We start from the raw sequence: 23,179 nt of genomic DNA on the forward strand, positions 1-23,179 counted from the left end.
CCATGGGGGACATCGGGGGTGTCACCCCCTGTCACCCTCCCGGTGAGCCCGGGGACACCCCCGTGCCCTGGGGGAGATTTGGGGTCCCCCCTGATCTCGAAGGGGTCCCAACCCCCCCCCCACACACACACCCGAGACAGGTTTTGGGGCGCTCGGAGCCGTTTCAGGGGTCCGGGTTCGGGATTTGGGCTCAGGAGGGGCCGATTTGGGGTTTTTGGGGTCCCGCTCCCCCCCCACCCCCGAGCGCCTCGGCGGGAAGGTGGGACCCCAATGGGGACAGCGGCGGGGGCGGGGCGAATGCAAATGAGCGACCGTAAATTACCATAATAACGACAAGAGGTGGGGCTATGCTAATCAACCGCCAGTTGGAAACGAGGCGGGGCGAATGCAAATAAAGCGGCGCGTTCGGCCAATCACGATGCGAGGCGGGAAAAAACTCGATGGGTGAGGCTATGGAACAATACCGCGTGGCTATTTGCATAAAGGGGCGTGGCTATGCACATTAATTGAGCCACCACGCGCGCAGTGCATGCTGGGAGGTGTTTTTTGGGGAGATTTTCGGGATTTTAGGGGTCGCAGCGTGCGGGATGCGGGCGGGAAGGGCGGGATGGGGCGGGGAAGGCGGCCGGGAACGGGGTGGGATGGGCGGAGGTGAAGATTTTGGACACTCCCCCAATCCCTTTGTGCTCTCCCCACCCATCCCAGCCCCAATTTCCCACAAAATTCTGTTCTTTTAAGCAAAAGCTCCAAAATTCCATTTATTTCTCCCATTTTGGACGTTATTTACAGCAGGGGGAGGTTTTTTGGGGGTCCCAGAACCACTCAAACCCCCGAAATTTTCCTTTTCTTGCCCTTCCTGGGGGTGGAGATGGACTCCAGAGCGTCCCAGAGCTCGTCCCCCTCCTCATCCTTCACCTCTTTTTGGGGAGGGGGCTCCTCTTGTGCCTGGGGGGGGGATAAAGAGGGGGGTTACAGGGGTGGGGGGCACCCCCAGCCCCCCAAAACCCACCCAGGGTGGGGGTCTCACCTCCCAGTCCAGGTGGGAGTTCAGCAGGAGGCAGGTGAGGCGCGACTTCAGGTACACCTGGGGGAGGCAGGGGAGCCAGAGGGGATTTTTGGAAAAGGTTTTGGGGGATTTTGAGTTTTTTTGGGGGCTTTTAGGGTTTTATTTGGGTTTTTTTTTTGATTTTTAGGGGGGTCTGGCAGTTTGGGGGTGCCCACCTTGTGCCGCAGGCGCCCGTCGAGGCCGTGCAGGCGCAGGAAGCGATCGAGGCCCACCGAGGCCACCAGGGGCAGGTGGGGGTGGCACTGCAGCCCCCGGACCCCCCCTGCGAAGCCCTTCAGTGCCCGCAGCACCCGCCCTGTGGGCACGGGGGGGTCAGGGGGGTACAGACCCCCAAAATCCCACCAGAACCCCCCAAAATCCCCTTCAGTGCCCGCAGCACCCGCCCTGTGGGCACAGGGGGGGTCAGGGGGGTACAGACCCCCAAAATCCCACCAGAACCCCCCAAATCCCCCCATCAACCCCTTCAGTGCCCGCAGCACCCGCCCTGCAGGCACAGGGGTCAGAGAGCCCCCAAAATCCCTGTGGGACCCCCCAAAATCTCCCCACCAACCCCTTCAATGCCCACAGCACCCGCCCTGTGGGCACAGGGGGGTCAGGGGGGTACAGACCCCCAAAATCCCACCAGAACCCCCCAAATCCCCCCACCAACCCCTTCAATGCCCACAGCACCCACCCTGCAGGCACAGGGGTCAGAGGACCCCCAAAATCCCTGTGGGACCCCCCAAAATCTCCCCACTAACCCCTTCAATCTTCACAGCACCCGCCCTGGGGGCACGGGGGTCAGGGACCCCCAAAATCCCACCAGGACCCCCCAAAATCCCCTTCAGTGCCCGCAGCACCCACCCTGCAGGCACGGGAGGGTCAGGGGGACACCAACCCCCAGGACCCCCCAAAATCCCCCTGGGATTCCCCAAAATCCCCCCCAAATCCTGCCAGGACTCCCAGATCCCCCCGGGACCCCCCAAAATTCCCCCAGGGACCCCCAAACCCCCCCTCACCTTTGCGCAGATCAATCACGGCCACGTCCCCCCGGGCGCTGCCCACGACCACCGAGCTGGGGAGGGGGGAAATGGGGCTGGGGGGGCAGCAGGACCCCCCCCAGGCACCCCAAATTCATCCCCAGGCACCCCAAATTCACCTTGGGTACCCAAATCCCCCTCCCCAGGTCATTTTGTGAACCCCAAAATCCCCCCAAAACCCCACCAAGACACCCTAAATCCCCCCCAAGGCCCCTCAAAGCCACCCTAAATCCTCTCAGGACCCTCAAAAATTCCCCCACAAACCCCCCAAAGTTTCCCCAACTTCCCCAGGACCCCCCAGACCTCCCCAGGACACCCCCCTTGACCCCCTAAATCTCCCCCAGGACCCCCCAAAATGCTCTCAGGTCTCCCCAAAATCCCCCAAAATCCCCCAAAACCCCCCCAGAACCCCCCCAGAACCCCCCCAGCACTGACGTGTCCCCGGCGGGCAGTGCCAGCGCCGTCAGCGGCGCCTCCCCGAAGGTGGCATCGAGCACCGGGCGGCGCTGGGGCGAGGAGGGGTCGTAGAGACGCACCTGGCACAGGTGAGGGGGGCAGCGGGTGAGCCCAGGACCCTCACCTGGCCCTGCCCCCCCAAATGACCTCAGGTGCCCCCCAGGTGCCCCCCAGCTGCCTCACCTGGCCGTGCCCCCCCAGATGACCCCAGGTGCCCCCCAGGACCCTCACCTGGCCCTGCCCCCCCAAATGACCCCAGGTGCCCCCCCAAATGACCCCAGGTGCCCCCCAAATGACCCCAGGTGCCCCCCCAGGTGCCCCCCCAGGTGCCTCACCTGGCCCTGCCCCCCCAAATGACCCCAGGTGCCCCCCAGGTGCCCCCCAGGTCCCTCACCTGGCCCTGCCCCCCCAAATGACCCCAGGTGCCCCCCCAGGACCCTCACCTGGCCGTGCCCCCCCAAATGACCCCAGGTGCCCCCCAGGTGCCCTCACCTGGCCGTGCCCCCCCAAATGACCCCAGGTGCCCCCCCAGGTGACCCCCAGGTGCCCCCCAGGTGCCCCCCAGGTCCCTCACCTGGCCCTGCACCCCCAAATGACCCCAGGTGCCCCCCCAGGTCCCTCACCTGGCCGTGCCCCCCCAAAATGACCCCCCAGGTGCCCCCCAGGTGCCCCCCAGGTGCCCTCACCTGGCCGTGCCCCCCCAAATGACCCCAGGTGCCCCCCCAAATGACCCCAGGTGCCCCCCAGGTGCCCCCCCAGGTGCTCCCCCAGGTGTCCCCCCATGGCTGTGCCCCCCCCCAAATGACCCCAGGTGCCCCCCAGGTGCCCCCCAGGACCCTCACCTGGCCGTGCCCGGTGCAGGTGACGATCCGTTGGGACCCGGGCAGGAACTGCAGGTCCCGGTCCCAGACGGGGACGCGCAGATCCAGCCAATCGTTCCTCACCTGGTGTGGGACAATCCGGACATTTGGGGACATTTAGGGACAGTTAGGGCACATTTGGGGACAATTTGGGGCAGTTTCAAGGTGGTTTTGGGGTTGGTTTTGGGGTTGGTTTTGAGGTTATTTATGGGGCGGTTCTGGGGTGGTTTTGGGGTTTTTTGGGGGTATTTTTGGGATTGTTTTTGGGCTGTTTTGGGGGTGTTTTTGGGGAGGTTGTGGGGTATTTTTGGAGTTGTTTTTTGAGTGTTTTGGGGGTTGTTTTTGTAGTTATTTTCGGGGTTGTTTTCAGGGTAGTTCTGGGATTGTTTTTGGGGTTGTTTTTGGGATATTTTTTGGGTTGTTTTCAGGGTGGTTCTGGGATTGTTTTTGGGGTGTTTTTGGGGATGTTTTTGGGGTATTTTCAGGGTTGTTTTCAGGGTGGTTCTGGGATTGTTTTTGGGGTATTTTTGGGGATGTTTTTGGGGTATTTTGGGGGTTGTTTTCAGGGTGGTTCTGGGATTGTTTTTGGGATATTTTCAGGGTTGTTTTCAGGGTGGTTCTGGGATTGTTTTTGGGGTATTTTCGGGGTTGTTTTCAGAGTGGTTCTGGGATTGTTTTTGGGGTATTTTTGGGGATGTTTTTGGGGTATTTTTTGAGTTGTTTTCAGGGTGGTTCTGGGACTGTTTTTGGGGTATTTTTGGGGATGTTTTTGGGGTATTTTCGGGGTTGTTTTCAGGGTGGTTCTGGGATTGTTTTGGGGGTATTTTTGGGGATGTTTTTGAGATATTTTCGGGGTTGCTTTCAGAGTGGTTCTGCGATTGTTTCTGGGGTTGTTTTTGTAGTGTTTTTGGGATATTTTTTGGGTTGTTTTCAGAGTGGTTCTGGGATTGTTTTTGGAGTATTTTTGGGGATGTTTTTGGGGTATTTTCGGGGTTGTTTTCAGGGTGGTTCTGGGATTGTTTTTGGGATATTTTTGGGGATGTTTTTGGGGTATTTTCGGAGTTGCTTTCAGAGTGGTTCTGGGATTGTTTTTGGGGTATTTTTGGGGATGTTTTTGGGGTATTTTCGGGGTTGTTTTCAGAGTGGTTCTGGGATTGTTTTTGGGGTATTTTTGGGGATGTTTTTGGGGTATTTTCGGGTTGTTTTTGGGGCTGACTCACGTTCTTGGAGCGGAACAGGGGCTCCTGGGGCTGCTGCAGGTCCCACACTTTGAGCCCGTTCTCCTTCCCCCCCGTGGCCACCACGTGCGGCCGTGCCGGGTCCTGGCGCATCCGGCACAGCCCCGGCCCCGCCTGCAGCTCCTGCAGGGGCTGGGGGGCACCGGGGTCACCCCAAAATCCCCACACCCCAAAACCACCCCAAATCCTGCTCAACTCCCCCCAAAAACCCCAAAAAAACGCCCCAAATTGCCCCAAAATCCCCAATTCTGGCACAGCCCCGGCCCCGCCTGCAGCTCCTGCAGGGGCTGGGGGGCACCGGGGTCACCCCAAAATCTCCACACCCCAAAACCACCCCAAATCCTGCTCAACTCCCCCCAAAAACCCCAAAAAAACACCCCAAATTGCCCCAAAATCCCCAAAATCCCCAATTCTGGCACAGCCCCAGCCCCACCTGCAGCTCCTGCAGGGGCTGGGGGGCACCGGGGTCACCCCAAAATCCCCACACCCCAAAACCACCCCAAATCCTGCTCAACTTCCCCCAAAAACCCCAAAAAAACGCCCCAAATTGCCCCAAAATCCTCAATTCTGGCACAGCCCCAGCCCCACCTGCAGCTCCTGACAGGGCTGGGGGGCACCGGGGTCACCCCAAAATCCCCACACCCCAAAACATCCCCAAACCCTCCTAAAAACCCAAAAACCCCCAACAAAACAACCCCAAACCCTCCTAAAAACCCAAAAACCCCCAACAAAACCACTCCAAACCCTCCTAAAAACCAAAAAAAACCCACCCCAAACCCCCTTAAAAACAAACAAAAAAAAAACCCAAACAAAACACCCCAAACCCTCCTAAAACCCAAAAAAAACCCTCAAAAAACACCCCAAACCCTCTTAAAAACCCCAAAAACCCCACCCCAAAATGCCCCAAAATCCCCAGCTCTGGCCCAGCCCCGCCTGCAGCTCCTGCAGGGGCTGGGAACGGGGAGGGGTCACCCAAAAACCCTCCAGGGACCCCCAAACCCTCCTCAAACCACCCCAAAACCCCCTAAAACACAAATTTTTGTTATATCCGACCCTATCCTCAGGTCCCAAAAGGGGTTGGGATTGGGGAGGGGTCTTGGGGTGACCCCAAAATCCCCCCCAGACCCCCCCACTCACCTCCTCAGCCTCCTGCTCCCCCCAGACCCGGACCAGCCCCGACTCCACCGCAGTGACCACGGAGCTGGGGGGATTTTGGGGGGCTCAGGGGGGTCTGGGGGGTCTCGGGGACTCCCCCCGAGCATCCCCCACCCCCAAAAGCCCTTCAGGGAATCCCTGGACACCATCAAACCCCTTTGGAACCCCCCCAGACCCCACCTCGGTTATCCAGGACCCCCCCTGGGACCCCCAAATCCCCCCTAAAAACCCCCAGCATCCCCCAGCCCCCCCTCAAAACCCCCTGAGACCCCCTCAGACCCTTCCCAAACCCCCCCAAGACCCCCCTCAGGACCCCCATAGGTCCCCCAGTACCTGCCGAGCACCCCGAGGCCGCAGAAGGCTCCGTCCCCCCCCGGGCAGAGCCGCCCCCCGGTGAATTTTCCCTTCTCGGTGCTGAAAACGCTGACGGAGCGATCCAGGGCCCCCACCAGCACCTGGAGGGGGGTACGGGGGGTTCAGGAAACCCCAAGACCCCCCAAAACCCCCCACCCCCCCCCCCGGGACCCCCGACTCACCTCGCTCTGGGCCGGGTCCCCCCAGGCCAGCGCTGAGACCCCCCGGGCCCGGCTCAGCCCCTCCCCCCCCGCGTGGTTCCAGGCCTCTCTGCGCTGCAGGTTCACCCCTGGGGGGGCACGGGGCGCTTGGAGACCCCCGAGACCCCCCCAAAACTGCCCGAACCCCTCCGGAACATCAGGAACCCCCCGGGACCCCCCAAACCACCAGGACCCCCCCCAAGATTCCCCCCCAGACCCTCAGGATCGCCGTGGGACCTCCTCCAAGACTTCCAGGGTCACCCTCAGGATCCCCCCGGGACCCCCAAAGTCCCCCCAACCCCTCGTGCCCCCCCCACACCCCCGGGATCCCCCCACACCCCCCTGCCCCCCCCAGCCAGCCCCAGGACCCCCAAAGGCCCCTCCCGGTCCCCCGGAACTCCCTCGGAACCGCCCCGGATCCCCCCTGAGAGCGCCCCCGGACCCCTCCGAGCCCCCCAGGACCCCCCCCGGGCCCCCCCCACCTTTCAGGGCTCCGGTCTCGGCCCCCACCCAGACGTGGCACAACCGCGTGGGCGCCGCCATCTTGGCAGCCCCCTCCCGGCTCTTCCGGCGCGGGAACCGCGAGCGCGGCGAGACCGTTCCGGGCACAAAAGTTCCGGGGTTGGAGAAAGGTGTTCCCGGCACCCCCCGCGCAGTCGTTATTTGCATAACCCCGCCCCTCAGCGCGGGTTCCCGGCTGGCTTCAGGCGGGCTGATTTGCATGCCCCGCCCCCCGTGGGCGTGGCCGGCCCCGCCATGGCGGAGCGGGAGGAGCGGCGCTTCGTGGAGCTGCCCCGGGACTCGGTGCGGCTCATGGCCGAGAGCGCCGGCCTCGAGCTCAGCGACGAGGTGGCGGCGCTGCTGGCCGAGGATGTGTGCTACCGGCTGCGGGAGGCCACGCAGGTACCGGGGGTAACGGGGGTAACGGGGCTACCGGGGGTACCGGGGTTACCGGGGTTACCGGGTTACCGGCTGCGGGAAGCCACGCAGGTACCGGGGGTACCGGGGGTACCGGGGGTTACCGGGGGTTACTGGGGTTACCGGGGTTACCGGGGTTACCGGCTGCGGGAGGCTACGCAGGTACCGGGGGTACCGGGGTTACCGGGGGTTACCGGGGATACCGGGGTTACCGGGGTTACCGGGGGTACCGGGGTTACCGGGGTTACCGGCTGCGGGAGGCCACGCAGGTACCGGGGGTACCGGGGGTACCGGGGGTAACGGGGGTACCGGGGATACCGGGGGTACTGGGGTTAACGGGGGTACCGGGGTTACCGGGGATACCGGGGGTACCGGGGATACCGGGGGTTACCGGGGGTACCGGGGTTACCGGGGGTTACCGGGGTTACTGGGGTTACCGGGTTACCGGCTGCGGGAGGCTACGCAGGTACCGGGGGTAACGGGGGTACCGGGGTTACCGGGGGTTACCGGGGTTACCGGGGGTACCGGGGGTTACCGGGGATACCGGGGGTTACCGGGGGTACCGGGGCTACCGGGGTTACTGGGGTAACGGGGGTACCGGCTGCGGGAGGCCACGCAGGTACCGGGGGTACTGGGGCTACCGGGGTTACCGGGGATACCGGGGGTACCGGGGTTACCGGGGTTACTGGGGTAACGGGGGTACCGGCTGTGGGAGGCCACGCAGGTACCGGGGGTTACCGGGGATACCGGGGGCTACCGGGGGTACCGGGGGTACCGGGGTTACCGGCTGCGGGAGGCCACGCAGGTACCGGGGTACCGGGGGTAACGGGGTTACCGGGGGTACCGGGGGTACCGGGGTTACCGGGGTTACTGGGGTTACCGGCTGCGGGAAGCCACGCAGGTACCGGGGGTACCGGGGTTACCGGCTGCGGGAGGCCACGCAGGTACCGGGGGTACCGGGGCTACCGGGGTTACCGGGGAGCCTCGCGGGCAATCCCGGCCCCGCTGCCGCTGATGCTCCCGGTGCCGCCCAGCGGTTCCGGTGCCATCCTGAGAGCGGTTCCCGATCCCGGTTTCGCTGTTGGTGACGATTCCATTCCCGTTTCCTTTTCCCCGTTCCCGTTATCCCGTCCCGCTCCCAGAACAGCTCGCAGTTCCTCAAGCACACGCGGCGGCGCCGCCTCACCGTGGAGGATTTCAACCGAGCCCTGCGCTGGAGCAACGTCGAGGTGGGGACTGGGGACACTGGGAGGGACTGGGGACACTGGGAGGGACTGGGGACACTGGGAGCACTGGGAGCACTGGGGGCACTGGGAGCACTGGGAGCACTGGGAGGGACTGGGGACACTGGGAGCACTGGGGACACTGGGAGGGACTGGGGACACTGGGAGGGACTGGGGACACTGGGGACACTGGGAACATTGGGGACACTGGGAACACTGGGGACACTGGGAGGGACTGGGGACACTGGGAGCACTGGGGCTGTGCCAGATCTCTGCAGTGTCCCCAAATCCTCAGGAGTGTTCCCGCTGTCACCAGTGTCCCCTCATTGTCCCTAACGTCCCCGCTGTCCCCAGGCCGTGTGTGGCTGCAGCTCGCAGGACTCTGTCCCTGTCCATGTCCCCCAATGTCCCCAATGTCCCCAATGTCCCCAATGTCCCCAATGTCCCCAGGCCGTGTGTGGCTGTGGCTCCCAGGACTCGCTGCCGTTCCGGCCGCTCCGTGAGGGGGATTTGTTCTTCCCCGAGGACCGCGAGGTGAATCTGCTGGAGCTGGCGCTGGCCACCAACATCCCCAAGGGCTGCGCCGAGACTGCCGTCAGAGGTGGCACCCCAAATCCCCCGGGACCCCAAAATATCCTCTGGGACCCCCAAAATATCCTCTGGGACCCCAAATCATCCTGGGAATCCAAAATCATCCTGGGAACCCCAGAATCATCCTGGCACCCCAGATCCTCCTGGGAGCCCAAAATATCCTGGGGCCCCAAATCATCCTGGGACCCCAAAATGTCCTCTGGACCCCCGAATCTCCCCCTGGGATCCCCAAATTTCCCCCTGGGACCCCCCCAGCCCTCCCTGGTGGGGTGGGGGTCTCACCCCTCTCTCCTGCAGTGCACGTCTCCTACCTGGATGGCAAAGGGAACCTGGAGCCGCAGGGAGCAGGTCAGGAACGACCCCCTGAGATCCCCAAGACCCCTCCCCAGACCCCCCAAGCCCTCCAGACCCCCGCAGTGGGGTTTATTTTTTGGGGTACCCCCCCGCAGTGCCCAGCGCCGTCTCCTCGCTCAGCGATGACCTCCTCAAGTACTACCAGCACGTCACCCGCGCCGTGCTGGGCGACGACCCCCAGCTCATGAAGGTGGGTGGGGAGCTGGGGACCCCCTGGGGGGCGGCTGCCCCTCCCCCCCAGCCAGCCTGACCCCCCCCCCACCCCCTGTGTCCCCCCCCAGGTGGCTCTGCAGGACCTCCAGAGCAACCCCAAAATCGCCGCGCTGCTGCCCTACTTCGTCTATGTGGTCAGCGGGGTTAGTCTGGGGGGTCCTGGGGAGGCTTGGGGGGGTCCTGGGTGTGTTTGGGATGAGTTTGGGGGGGGTCCCTGAGGGTCCCCAAGGGATTTGGGGGGTCCCAAGGCAGTCTGGGGTGAGTTTGGGGGGTCCCTGAGGGTCCCCAAGGGATTTGGGGGGTCCCAAGGCGGTCTAGGGTGAGTTTGGGGGGGTCCCTGAGGGTCCCCAAGGGATTTGGGGGGTCCCAAGGCGGTCTGGGGTGAGTTTGGGGGGGTCCCTGAGGGTCCCCAAGGGATTTGGGGGGTCCCAAGGCGGTCTGGGGTGAGTTTGGGGGGGTCCCTGAGGGTCCCTAAGGGATTTGGGGGGTCCCAAGGCGGTCTGGGGTGAGTTTGGGGGGGTCCCTGAGGGTCCCCAAGGGATTTGGGGGGTCCCAAGGCGGTCTGGGGTGAGTTTGGGGGGGTCCCTGAGGGTCCCCAAGGGATTTGGGGGGTCCCAAGGCGGTCTGGGGTGAGTTTGGGGGGGTCCCTGAGGGTCCCCAAGGGATTTGGGGGGTCCCAAGGCGGTCTGGGGTGAGTTTGAGGGGTGTTCCTGAGGGTCCCCAAGGGATTTGGGGGGTCCCAAGGCGGTCTGGGGTGAGTTTGGGGGGGTCCCTGAGGGTCCCCAAGGGATTTGGGGGGTCCCAAGGCGGTCTGGGGTGAGTTTGGGGGGGTCCCTGAGGGTCCCCAAGGGATTTGGGGGGTCCCAAGGCGGTCTGGGGTGAGTTTGGGGGGGTCCCTGAGGGTCCCCAAGGGATTTGGGGGGTCCCAAGGCGGTCTGGGGTGAGTTTGGGGGGGGTCCCTGAGGGTCCCCAAGGGATTTCGGGGGTCCCAAGGCGGTCTGGGGTGAGTTTGGGGGGGTCCCTGAGGGTCCCCAAGGGATTTCGGGGGTCCCAAGGCAGTCTGGGGTGAGTTTGGGGGGGTCCCTGAGGGTCCCCAAGGGATTTGGGGGGGTCCCAAAGCGGTCTGGGGTGAGTTTGGGGGGGTCCCTGAGGGTCCCCAAGGGATTTGGGGGGTCCCAAGGCGGTCTGGGGTGAGTTTGGGGGGGTCCCTGAAGGTCCCCAAGGGATTTGGGGGGTCCCAAGGCGGTCTGGGGTGAGTTTGGGGGGGTCCCTGAAGGTCCCCAACGGGATTTGGGGGGTCCCAAGGCGGTCTGGGGTGAGTTTGGGGGGGTCCCTGAGGGTCCCCAAGGGATTTGGGGGGTCCCAAGGCGGTCTGGGGTGAGTTTGGGGGGGTCCCTGAGGGTCCCCAAGGGATTTGGGGGGTCCCAAGGCGGTCTGGGGTGAGTTTGGGGGGGTCCCTGAGGGTCCCCAAGGGATTTGGGGGGTCCCAAGGCGGTCTGGGGTGAGTTTGGGGGGGTCCCTGAGGGTCCCCAAGGGATTTGGGGGGTCCCAAGGCGGTCTGGGGTGAGTTTGGTGGTCCTGGGGGGTCTCCAGAGGCTGCTGAAAGTCGCTGGGCTGGACTGAACTAAGCCAGGCTGAACTATCCCAGGCTGAGCTACCCCAGGCTATCCCTGGAACCTCCCCAAACCCTCCCTGCCCCCGGCTGCAGGTGAAATCCGTGAGCCACGACCTGGAGCAGCTGAGCCGGCTGCTGCAGCTGGCACGGAGCCTCCTGCAGAACCCCTTCCTGAGCCTGGGCTCCTACGTGGGCAGCCTGGTGGCCTCGGTGCTCTACTGCGTGCTGGAGCCGCTGGCCGCCTCCATCAACCCCCTCAACGACCACTGGACGCTGCGTGACTACGCTGCCATGCTGCTGGGACGCATCTTCTGGTGGGTGCGGGGCTCCGGGGGGGTTTTGGGGGTGTCCCGGGGGTGCCCGGGGGGCTCAGTGCCCGCCTGTGCCCGCAGGAGCCACGGGGAGCTGGTGCGGGGGCTCTACCAGCAGATCCTGCTCTCGCTGCAGAAGGTTCTGGCCGATCCCGTGCGGCCGCTCTGCTCCCACTACGGCGCCGTGGTGGGGCTGCACGCGCTGGGCTGGAAGGTTTGGGGGGTTTTGAGGGGGTCTTGAGGGTGTTTGGGGGGGTTAAAAGGTGTCCAGGGGTGTCAAAAGGGGGTTTGGGGGGTGAGAGAGCCTTTAGGGGGGGCTTCAAAGGGGTTTTGGGGGGTCTCAAAGGGGTTTGGGGACACCAAAAAATGTCCAGAGGGGTCTAAAGGGGGCTTGGGGAGTCCTGAGAGGGTTTTGGGGGGTGAGAGGGGGTTTGTGGGGGGCTCAAGGGGGTTTGGGGAGGCCAAAAGGTGTCCAGGGGTGTCTAAAGGGGGTTTGAGGGGGTTTTGGGGGGGTCTCAAGGGGGCTTGGGGGTCCTGGGGGGGGTCTCCTGACCATGCCCCCCATCCCGCAGGTGGTAGAGTGGGTGCTGTACCCCCACTTCCCCCTGTACTGGTTTGGGGGCTCCATGGGGTGGTTTGGGGGGCTCAGGAGGGGAGTTTGGGGGTTCCTGGTCAGGATTTGGGGTTTGGGGGGGGTCCCAGACCATGTCCCCCCATCCCGCAGGCGGTGGAGCGGGTGCTGTACCCCCACTTCCCCCTGTACTGGTTTGGGGGCTCCATGGGGTGGTTTGGGGGGCTCAGGAGGGGAGTTTGGGGGTTCCTGGTCAGGATTTGGGGTTTGGGGGGGGTCCCAGACCATGTCCCCCCATCCCGCAGGCGGTGGAGCGGGTGCTGTACCCCCACCTCCCCCTGTACTGGTTTGGGGGCTCCATGGGGTGGTTTGGGGGCTCCATGGGGTGGTTTGGGGGGCTCAGGAGGGGAGTTTGGGGGTTCCTGGTCAGGATTTGGGGTTCGGGGGGTCCCAGACCATGTCCCCCCGTCCCGCAGGCGGTGGAGCGGGTGCTGTACCCCCACCTCCCCCTGTACTGGTTTGGGGGCTCCATGGGGTGGTTTGGGGGCTCCATGGGGTGGTTTGGGGGGATCAGGAGGGGAGTTTGGGGGTTCCTGGTCAGGATTTGGGGTTCGGGGGGGGGTCTCAGACCATGTCCCCCCATCCCGCAGGCGGTGGAGCGGGTGCTGTACCCCCACCTCCCCACGTACTGGCCGAACCTCCAGGCCGTGCTGGACGATTACTCCGTGTCCAACGCCCAGGTCAAGGCTGACGGCCACAAAGTCTACGGCGCCATCCTGGTGATGCCGGGGGGGCGGTTTTGGGGGTGGGGGGGGTCCCGCACCCCTTAACCCACCTCAGATCCCTCTGACCTCCCCACCCCCCGTCTCCCCCAGGTCGCCGTGGAGCGGCTGCTGAAGGCCAAGGCTCAGCAAGCCCCGGGATTTGGGGGTCCCGAGGGGTCCCCCCGGCACAGCCCCCCCGGCCAGGACCCCCTCCCCGAGCTGGGCTTGGGCCGCCCGTTGTTACCGGGGGGCGCCGCCGCCGCATCCTCCTCCTCCTCCTCGTCGTCGCCGCTGTCTCCGTCGCTGCGGGACATGTACCGGGAGCTCTACGACTTCTTCGGCGACAGCCTCGCCGCCCGTTTCGGCACCGGCGCCCCCGCCGAGCCCCCGAGCCCCCCGGGCGCGGCCGAGGGCGCCCGCAAAGAGCCGCCGGCCGAAGGAGCCGCCCGCAAAATGCCGCAGCTGACCAACGCCACGGTGAGCCCGCGGGACGAGGAGCCGCCCCCGCCGCGCCCGGAGCGCCCCGCCCTGCACCGAGCCCCGGGCCCGCCGCCCCGGCCCCGCGGGACCCCCCGCGCCCCCGCCGGCCACCGGCCCGGGGCTCGGGACGTGTTCCAGAAGTGCCGCTTCGCCCCGCGGGGCCCTCCCCGTTTCAGCTTCGTGATCGCGGGTCGCCAAACCGGGCGGCGCTGCCCCGGGAGGCGCTTCCAGACCAACTTCCCGCAGCCGCCCGCGGCCGCGCTCGGCTCCCGGTACGCGCAGCGGCTGCCGATGATCGGCCGGACCGGGCGGGCCCCGCGCCGCTGGCCCCGCGCCGAGTACTCGCTGCTGCTGCTGCTCTGAGCCCGCCGGGGTTAACGGGCACCGGGAGGCCCGGAGCGGTCAGTAAAGGGTGGCCGGTGAGTGGGGGTGAGTGGGCAATAACGGGTGTCCAGCGGTCACCGAGTGCTGCTGCCTGCTCAATAAAATCTCATTTTTCCATTTTCTCTCCCAATTTCATCCTCCCCCCAGTAACGGCCCAGGCCACACTGCAGAACGGATTTTACTGGAAAACCTCAGGATTTACAAAATTGCCCCCTGGCCGCCCCCCACCCCCCAACCCAGGCGCTGCCGCACCATTTCGGGCAGAAAACTCCGCAAAAAGTGGAAAAACTCGTGGAAAAGTGGCGAGGGGGGCTCGGGCTGGAGGTGCAGCAGCATTTGGGGGTCACGGCGCGACCCCCCCGGGCGGGCGCTGAGCTGGAAACGGAGCAGCGGCTCCGGGGGCGGCCCGGGCGGAGTCCCGGTGTCCCCTCGGACAATGGCCTCGGTCACGGCTCGCTCCAGGGCCAGGGGGCAGCTCCCGGGACCCCCGGGACCCCCAACCCCCCCGGGACCCTGAGCATCCCCGGGACCCCGAATCCCCTCGGGACCCCCAACCCCTCCGGCACTCTGAGCCCCTCCAGGACCCTCAAGACTTTGATCTCCCCGGTTGCCCTCGGTGCCCGGAGCCCCCCCGGAGCCCTCCCGGGGCCGGAGGCGGCGGCGGAGGCGGCGGCGGCCCCGCCACACCCGGTACCAGACGCAGCAGCTCCACCGGGACGGGCCCGCGGGGCCCCGGGGCCGCTTTGCGGGCGGGACCCCCGCCCCGGGCGGGACCCCCTCGGGGAGGCGACGCTTGGAGCCCGGTCCCGGTGTCCCCGCGTCCCCAAATTCCCGCTGGGAATCGCCTGTCACCCCCTCTGGGTGACAACGGGCTCCCGGTGGCGGCTCCGAGGGAGCCGGGAGCAGCTCCTGCTCATCCCCCGCTGTCCCCAAATCCCCGAATTCCCCTCGGGAATCGCCTGTCCCCCGCTCCAGGTGACACTGGGCTCCCGGTGATGGCTGCTCCGCACTCCTGGGTGTCCCCAAATCCCCAAATTCCCGCTGGGAATCGCCTGTCCCCCGCTCCAGGTGACACTGGGCTCCCGGTGATGGCTGCCCCGCACTCCCGGGTGTCCCCAAATCCCCCAATTCCCGCTGGGAATCGCCTGTCCCCATCTCCAGGTGACACTGGGCTCCCTGTGATGGCTGCCCCGCACTCCCGGGTGTCCCCAAATCCCCAAATTCCCGCTGGGAATCGCCTGTCCCCCCCTCCAGGTGACACTGGGCTCCCTGTGACGGCTGCCCCGCACTCCCGGGTGTCCCCAAATCCCCCAATTCCCCTCGGGAATCGCCTGTCCCCCGCTCCAGGTGACACTGGGCTCCCGGTGATGGCTCCCCCGCACTCCCGGGTGTCCCCAAATCCCCGAATTCCCGCTGGGAATCGCCTGTCCCCCCCTCGGGCTCGCAGCCGCAGCCCAGCAGCTCCCGCAGCACGAACCCCACGGCCGCACAAACCTCACCCTGCGGGACCCCCCCGCGCCCCCCCGGCGGTGGCAGCGGGACCGGGATGAGGAATTTCCCCTCGGGATCCCCAAAAGCGCCGCGATCGCCGCCGGGGCCGGGCTGGAGCAGCCGCATCACGCCCCAGGGGCGGCCCCTGCGCGACTTCTGCAGGAACTCGGGGCCGCGACAGAGCCGGGCGGCGTCGCGACAGCAGCGCACGAATCGCGACACCGTCCGCGCCGTGACATTGGCGGCCACGTTGTGGCTCAGCTCGAAGGGGTCCTGCAGGGTCAGGGGGCCCGGGCGGAGCCCCCCGAGGGTCTCGGGAGGGGGGCGAGGCAGAGCTCGGCCTTCCAAGGGGGACAGGAGGAGCTCCCCCAAATTCAGGCTCCCGAAATAGGAGAAGAATTCGGCCAGGAGGGAGGCTGGGGGGGAGGGAGGGGGTAGTCAGAGAGCCGTGGAGACACCCCCGAAAATAGCCAGGACACCCCCTAAAATTAACCAGAAACACCCCCGAAAACATCCAGGATCTGCCCTAAAACCACCCAGAAACAGCCAAAAAAAATACCCCCCAAACCACCCAGAAACAGCCAAAAAAATAAAACCCCAAACCACCCAGAAACAGCAAAAAAAAAAATACCCCCCAAAACCACCCAGAAACAGCCAAAAAAAATACCCCCCAAAACCACCCAGAAACAGCCCCAAAAATACCCCCAAAACCACCCCAGAAACAACCCCAAAAATACCCTCAAAATCACCCAGAAACTGTCCTAAAAACATCCAGAAACTGCCCTAAAACCACCCAGAAACAGCCCCAAAACCACCCCAGAAACAACCCCAAAAACACCCAAACCAACCCCAAAGACCACCCATAACCAACCCCAAAAATACCCTCAAATACACCCAGAATCCCCCCAAAAGCCAGTGGGATTTGAGCCTCCCCCCCTCAGTGGGTCAGGAGCCCCTCCCGGATTTGGGGACCCCCCCTCAGTGGGTTAGGAGCCCCTCCCGGATTTAGGGACCCTCCCTCAGTGGGTCTGGAGCCCCTCCCGGATTTGGGGACCCCCCCCCAGTGGGTCAGGAGCCCCTCCCGGATTTGGGGAACCCCCCTCAGAGGGTCTGGAGCCCCTCCCGGATTTGGGGACCCCCCCTCAGTGGGTCAGGAGCCCCTCCCGGATTTGGGGACCCCACCCCCAGTGGGTCAGGAGCCCCTCCTGGATTTAGGGACCCTCCCTCAGTGGTTAAGGAGCCCCTCCCAGATTTGGGGATCCCCCCCCTCAGTGGGTCAGGAGCCCCTCCCGGATTTGGGGACCCATCCCTCAGTGGGTCAGGAGCCCCTCCCAGATTTGGGGATCCCCCCCCTCAGTGGGTCAGGAGCCCCTCCCAGATTTGGGGACCCCCCCCAGTGGGTCAGGAGCCCCTCCCAGATTTGGGGACCCCCCCCTCAGTGGGTCAGGAGCCCCTCCCGGATTTGGGGACACCCCCAGAGGGTCAGGAGCCCCTCCCGGATTTGGGGACCCCCCCTCAGAGGGTCAGGAGCCCCTCCCGGTTTTGGCGACCTCCCCCCAGTGGGTCAGGAGCCCCTCCCGGAATTGGGGATCCCCCCCTCAGTGGGTCAGGAGCCCCTCCCGGTTTTGGGGACCCCCCCCTCAGTGGGTCAGGAGCCCCTCCCAGATTTGGGGACTCCCCCCCAGTGGGTCAGGAGCCCCTCCTGGATTTGGGGACCCCCCCTCAGTGGGTCAGGAGCCCCTCCTGGATTTAGGGACCCTCCCCCAGTGGGTCAGGAGCCAATTCCTGGATTTAGGGACCCCCCCCACAGTGGGTCAGGAGCCCCTCACGGATTTGGGGACCCCCCCTCAGTGGGTCAGGAGCCCCTCCCGGATTTGGGGACCCCCGGCTCCCCCTCACCGGCGCTCTGGCCGTTCTCGCTGGGCTCCAGCGCCGCCGCGTCCCGGGGGAAGCTGCAATCCCACCCCCCCACCTGGGCTCGGTCCTGGGGCCCTGCAACCGACACGGGGGAGGTCAGAGACCCCCAAAATGGGGCGAGGGACCCCCAAAAAGGGGCAGAGAGGGGTGTGGGCACCTGCCAGGAGGCGGAGGCGCCGCACCGAGGGCAGCACCGGGGGGCTGCGGCTCTGCAGGAACAGCACCAGCAGCAGCGTCAGCGCGTAGTTGGTGAGGAGGGGGCCGCCCCCGGCCCGGTTCCCTGTGGGAATAATGGGGGGGGTCGTGCCGGGGGTCCCCAGTGAGCTGTGACCCCTCCTCAATTGGCCACGACCCCCCCTTGCTGCTTGGAGGAGTTGGGTGGTGGGGTGGGGGCTCTGAGCCCCCTCCTCAGTGATTTTCAGGGCTCTCTGACTCATTTAGGGGGTCTCTGCCCCTTTTCTGGGGGGTCCCAGCTCCCTTTGAGGGGTCCCATCCAATTTTGGGGAGGGGTCCCGGCCCCCTTCTCACCTGCCAGGTGCTGCCCCCTCTCCCAAACCCACACGGGGGCTGTGAGCAGGGGGTTCCCAGCCCTTTTTTAGGGGATCCCAGCCCATTTTTGGGGGATCACAGCTCGTTTTGGGGCTCCCAGCCCATTTTGGGGAGGGGTCTCGGCCCCCCTCACCTGCCAGCCGCTGTCCCCCCGCCCAGAGGCGCACGGCGTAGCCCAGGGGCCGCACCCGCGGGTCGGCGTCGGCGCAGAGGCGCAGGAACTGCGTGTTGAACAGGGCCAGCCTGGGGTAGGTTTGGGGCAAAAAACGGGAAAAATGGGGAGAAGGGGCAGAAAAAACGGGCAAAAGGGGAAAATGGGGCAGGGAAAAGGGGAAAGGGGAAAAAAGGGCAGGGAAAAGGACAAAAAGGGAAACAAAAAGGGCAGGAAAAAGGGGAAAATGGAAAAAGGAGGAGGAGGAAAGGAGAGAAAGAAAAGGGAGAAAAATTAGAAAGTGGCCCCCAGTTCCCTCCCAGTTTTTCCCAACATCCCCATCCCTGTTCCCAGTCCCTCCCAGTGGCTCCCAGTCCCTCCCAACATCCCCATCCCTGTTCCCAGTCCCTCCCAGTCCCTCCCAACATCCCCATCCCTGTTCCCAGTCCCTCCCAGTCCCTCCCAACATCCCCATTCCTTACTCCCAGTCCCTCCCAGTGGCTCCCAGTCCCTCCCAACATCCCCATCCCTGTTCCCAGTCCCTCCCAGTGGCTCCCAGTCCCTCCCAACATCCCCATTCCTTGCTCCCAGTGGCTCCCAGTCCCTCCCAACATCCCCATCCCTGTTCCCAGTCCCTCCCAGTGGCTCCCAGTCCCTCCCAACATCCCCCTTCCTTACTCCCAGTCCCTCCCAGTTGCCCCCAGTCCCTCCCAGTCCGTACCGGTTGTCCAGGCACACGTCCCCGGCCAGCCCGGACTGTTTGTGGCTGAATTTCACCACGGGGCGCCGAGCGCCGGGCACGGCGCGGACCCCCCGGACCCCCGGCACGCAGCGCCGCAGCACCGCCCCCACCAGCGCCAGCGCCTGCTCGGGGGGGGCCCCGCGCCCCAAAAGGGACCCCTCAGACCCCAAAGGGGACCCCTCGGCCTCGGGGGACTCATCCCCCGACAGGGACCCCCCCTCAGAGCCGCACCCCGCGGGAGAGGTGCCCCGGGAGGGGTCTCGGTCACCCGAAAGGGACCCCAAAAGGGACCCCTCAGACCCCCAAACGGACCTCTCGGACCCCAAAAGGGACCCCTCGGACCCCAAAAGGGACCCCTCGGACCCCCGAAAGGACCCCTCGGACCCCAAAAGGGACCCCTCGGACCCCAAAAGGGACCCCTCAGACTCTAAAAGGGACCCTTCAGAGGAGGGGTCTCTGTCACCCAAAACGGACCCTAAAACAGACACCTTGGACCCCAAAAGGGACCCCTTGAGGTGGGGGTCCTTGTCCCCCAAAAGGGACCCATTGGGACGGGGGTCCCCATCTCCCAGCAGTGTCCCCCCCTGGCTCTGGGGGTCCCCATTTGGGGTCTCTGGGCTCTGGGGGTCCCCATTTGGGTTAAGATCAGGGATTTTGGGGGTCTCTGGGCTCTGGGGGTCCCCGTTTGGGTTAAGATCAGAGATTTTGGGGGTCTCAGGGCTCTGGGGGTCCCTGTTTGGGTTAAGATCAGGGATTTTGGGGGTCTCTGGGCTCTGGGGGGCCCCATTTGGGTTAAGATCAGGGATTTTGGGGGTCTCTGGGCTCTGGGGGTCCCTGTTTGGGTTAAGATCAGGGATTTTGGGGGTCTCAGGGCTCTGGGGGTCCCCGTTTGGGTTAAGATCGGGGATTTTGGGGGTCCCTGGGCTCTGGGGGTCCCCATTTGGGTTAAGATCGGGGATTTTGGGGGTCTCTGGGCTCTGGGGGTCCCCCAGCTCCAGGTGCAGGTCGAGGTCGCAGCCGTGGACGTCGAAGCCGTTGACGGAGGAGCCGTAGGGGACAACGGAGCAGCCTGGGGGGACACAGGTGGGGACAGGTGAGGGACAGGTGGGACAGGTGTGGGGCACATCACACACCTGACACACACCTGGGACATGTCACAGCCCTGTCCTGCCCCCTGCCACCCCCATGTGCCCGTGCCAGCTGTGCCAGGTGTACCCAGGTGTCCCCAGGTGTGCCCAGGTGTGCCCAGGTGTCCCCAGGTGTCCCCAGGTGTCCCCAGGTGTCCCCACCTGGGAAGAACTCGCCGAACACCTCCTGGATCAGGGCCACCAGGAGCCGCCGCAGGCGCCGCTCGGCCGCGCTCAGCTCCAGCGCCCGCACCAGCAGCTGCAGCTGCGCCCCCACCTGCGAGAGGCAAACTGGGAGCACTGGGAGCACTGGGAGACACCCCCCATCCGCACTGGGCAAACTGGGAGCACTGGGAGACCCCCCCCAACCGCACTGGGCAAACTGGGAGCACTGGGAGACCCCCCCCCAACCGCAGTGGGCAAACTGGGAGCACTGGGAGCACTGGGAGACACCCCCCATCCGCACTGGGCAAACTGGGAGCGCCTCCACATCCGCACTGGGCAAACTGGGAGCACTGGGAGACCCCCCCCCAACCGCAGTGGGCAAACTGGGAGCGCCTCCACATCCGCACTGGGCAAACTGGGAGCACTGGGAGCACCTCCCCATCCGCACTGGGCAAACTGGGAGACCCTCCCCATCGTTACTGGGAGCCCCTTAAACCCCCCCGGAGAGCTTTGGGACCCCCTAAACCCCCCCAAATCCCCAGGAGCGCTTCAGGACCCCCCAAAAACCCCTCGAGCCCCCCAGGACCCCCCCAACCCCCCCCGGAGAGCTTTGGGACCCCCTAAACCCCCCCAAATCCTCAGGACCCCCCAAAAACCCCTCGAGCCCCCCAGGACCCCCCCAACCCCCCGGGAGAGCTTTGGGATCCCCTCCTAGACCCCCCCAAAAACCCCTCAAGCCCCCCAAACCCCCCCGGGAGAGCTTTGGGACCCCCCAAAAACCCCTCGAGCCCCCCAGGACCCCCCCAACCCCCCCCGGGAGAGCTTTGGGACCCCCCTAAACCCCCTCAAGCCCCCCAAACCCCGCCGGGAGAGCTTTGGGATCCCCCAAAAACCCCTCAAGCCCCCCAAACCCCCCCGGGAGAGCTTTGGGATCCCCTCCTAGACCCCCCCAAAAACCCCTCAAGCCCCCCAAACCCCCCCGGGAGAGCTTTGGGACCCCCCAAAAACCCCCTCAAGCCCCCCACACCCCCCGGCCGAGCCCCCCACTCACGTCCTGGGCCCGGCCCAGCGCCTGCAGCAGCCCCGGGGGGGTCCCGGGGGGCTCCCGGGGGGGGGCCCGGGGGAAGTCCCGGTGCTCCCGGGGCCGCACCCGCAGCCGCCGCCCGTCCAGGACGTGCCGGGGCTCATCCAGCGCCCGCTGCCGCCCCGCGGCGTCCTGCAGCTCCACGATGGCGAACGCCCCCTGTCGCGATATAGGCGCGACATCGCCTCACACGCGCGGGGCTACTGGGTCCCCCCCACAACTGCAGAGCCCTCGGGACAGCCCCGTCACTATCGCGACAGTCGCGATACTCCTCCACCAGGTGAGTGCCATGGGGAGGGGCCACGAGACCCTCCCAGGGCCCTCAGGACCTCAGCACAGACTTCGTCCTTGACTATCGCGACAATCGCGGCACTCCCGAGAGCCCCAAAATTTCCACCCGAGGTCCTGCGGGAGCGGGAGCGGCGGGGTCCCGACCCTCCCTCCCCGCCTATCGCGACAGCCGCGGGGTCCCGACCCTCCCTCCCCGCCTATCGCGACAGCCGCGGGGTCCCGGCCCGGGGTCCCGACCCTCCCTCCCCGCCTATCGCGACAGCCGCGGGGTCCCGGCCCGGGGTCCCGACTCTCCCTCCCCGCCTATCGCGACAGCCGCGGGGTCCCGGCCCGGGGTCCCGACCCTCCCTCCCCGCCTATCGCGACAGCCGCGGGGTCCCGGCCCTCCCTCCCCGCCTATCGCGACACGGCCGCGGGGTCCCGGCCCTCCCTCCCCGCCTATCGCGACACGGCCGCGGGGTCCCGGCCCTCCCTCCCCGCCTATCGCGACACGGCCGCGGCCGCCGCACCTTCTCCTTGTCCATGACGACTGTCGCGACAGGCCCGAAGGCGCGGAAGTGGCGCCGCAGCCGCTCGGGCGCGGTGCCCCGGGCGAAGCCGCTGACGAAGAGGCTCCGCTGCTCCTGCGCCCGCCGCTCGGAACGGAGACAACGGAGCCGCCGGTGCCGCCGCCCGGCCAGGTGCGAGCGCAGGCTGGGAACTGCCGGGAGAACGGGAACGGGGCACCGGGAATGGGACACCGGGAATGGGACACCGGGAATGGGAACGGGGCACCGGGAATGGGACACCGGGAATGGGACACCGGGAATGGGACACCGGGAATGGGAACGGGGCACCGGGAATGGGACACCGGGAATGGGACACCGGGAATGGGGCACCGGGAATGGGAACGGGACACCGGGAACGGGACACCGGGAATGGGAACGGGGCACCGGGAATGGGAACGGGACACCGGGAATGGGAATAGGACACCGGGAATGGGACACCGGGAATGGGACACCGGGAATGGGAACGGGACACCGGGAATGGGACACCGGGAACTGGACACCGGGAATGGGAACGGGACACCGGGAATGGGGAGTTGGGGACACCGGGACTGGGAACGGGACACCGGGAATGGGGAGTTGGGGACACCGGGAATGGGAACGGGAACAGGATCGGGAACTGGGGACACCGGGACCGGGAGGGACCCACGGGAACGGGAATTGGGATCATGGAAAACCCCCCAGACCGGGAATTGGGGTCCCGAGGATCCCCGGTGCCGTTAAATGAGGCAACAGAGCCTCCCCGGTCCCGGTTAAAACGGAGCTTGGAGCCCTCACTGTTCTGGTGAATGGGGTCCCGGAGCCCGCCCCGGGCACGGGAACCGGGGAGTCACGAGAGGGTTCCGGAGCCGCCGGTCCCATTAACCGGGAGCCTACCGCCCCCGGTGCCGGTAACCACAGCCCCCCCCAGCCCGCGCGCACGGGGTCCCGGAGCCCCGGCAGCACTCACGGTTGGCCGCGGTGATCTGACATAGGCGGCAGCGGAAACCGCCCCGGTGCAGCGGCTCCACGTCAGGGTCGGCGGCCGGGTCGGTTACCGGCACCGGGCCCGTTACCGGGTCGTGGTCGGGGCCCGCTACGGGGTCGCGGCCCGGGTCCGTGTCGCGATCGAGGCCCGGGGCGGGATCAGGGCCCGGCTCCGGTTCCATGGCGGGCCCCGGTTCCCGCGCCCGTCCCTCCGCTACTTCCGCCGGAAGTGTCCGTCCCTTCCCGCTCCCCCACGCGCGGTCCGTCTCTCACGGTGTTCCCCCCCAATAAACGCGCCCCAACACAAACATTCCTCCCGGTGCCCCCCCGGTATCCCCGTTTCCCCCCGCTCCCCCCCCCCCCTCCTCCGCCGCCGTTT

The 23,179-nt window shown here is 66.1% G+C and overlaps 3 protein-coding genes across 5 annotated transcripts; 1 reads left to right on the forward strand and 2 right to left on the reverse strand.

The window, feature by feature from the left end:
- Positions 1–723: 723 nt before the first annotated feature.
- Positions 724–7,071, reverse strand: WDR74 (WD repeat domain 74). The gene is made up of 11 exons (XM_072920170.1): positions 6,831–7,071; positions 6,331–6,437; positions 6,128–6,249; positions 5,777–5,840; positions 4,622–4,771; positions 3,384–3,485; positions 2,521–2,621; positions 2,065–2,120; positions 1,222–1,361; positions 1,028–1,084; positions 724–945 (listed from the first exon to the last, which is right to left on the reverse strand). The coding sequence occupies exons 1-11, from the start codon at positions 7,069–7,071 to the stop codon at positions 823–825; spliced, it is 1,263 nt and encodes a 420-aa protein (XP_072776271.1). The 3' UTR covers positions 724–822.
- A 33-nt stretch (positions 7,072–7,104) lies between these two features.
- TAF6L (TATA-box binding protein associated factor 6 like) lies at positions 7,105–13,889 on the forward strand. Its single transcript, XM_032745722.3, has 10 exons — positions 7,105–7,251; positions 8,409–8,495; positions 8,940–9,090; positions 9,378–9,428; positions 9,530–9,624; positions 9,716–9,790; positions 11,356–11,576; positions 11,655–11,787; positions 12,795–12,923; positions 13,020–13,889. Exons 1-10 carry the CDS (start codon positions 7,105–7,107, stop codon positions 13,749–13,751), a joined length of 1,821 nt encoding a protein of 606 aa, XP_032601613.3. The 3' UTR covers positions 13,752–13,889.
- A 45-nt stretch (positions 13,890–13,934) lies between these two features.
- On the reverse strand, positions 13,935–23,099 carry TUT1 (terminal uridylyl transferase 1, U6 snRNA-specific). 3 transcript variants are annotated; one of them, XM_072920139.1, is made up of 10 exons: positions 22,784–23,098; positions 21,799–21,989; positions 20,966–21,157; positions 19,912–20,026; positions 19,019–19,691; positions 18,602–18,934; positions 17,863–17,972; positions 17,338–17,460; positions 17,163–17,255; positions 13,935–15,679 (listed from the first exon to the last, which is right to left on the reverse strand). In XM_072920139.1, the coding sequence occupies exons 1-10, from the start codon at positions 22,980–22,982 to the stop codon at positions 13,971–13,973; spliced, it is 3,738 nt and encodes a 1,245-aa protein (XP_072776240.1). In that variant the 5' UTR covers positions 22,983–23,098; the 3' UTR covers positions 13,935–13,970. The 3 variants fall into 3 exon arrangements, with proteins under 3 accessions (XP_072776240.1, XP_041568032.2, XP_072776241.1); XM_041712098.2 differs by having other exon boundaries at positions 18,602–19,691; XM_072920140.1 differs by lacking the exon at positions 17,338–17,460 and having other exon boundaries at positions 18,602–19,691; positions 22,784–23,099.
- Between the last annotated feature and the right edge of the window lie 80 nt (positions 23,100–23,179).

Source organism: Taeniopygia guttata, chromosome 31 (genome assembly GCF_048771995.1).
Source record: "Taeniopygia guttata chromosome 31, bTaeGut7.mat, whole genome shotgun sequence".
In the NCBI taxonomy this organism is placed as follows: Eukaryota; Metazoa; Chordata; class Aves; order Passeriformes; family Estrildidae; genus Taeniopygia; species Taeniopygia guttata.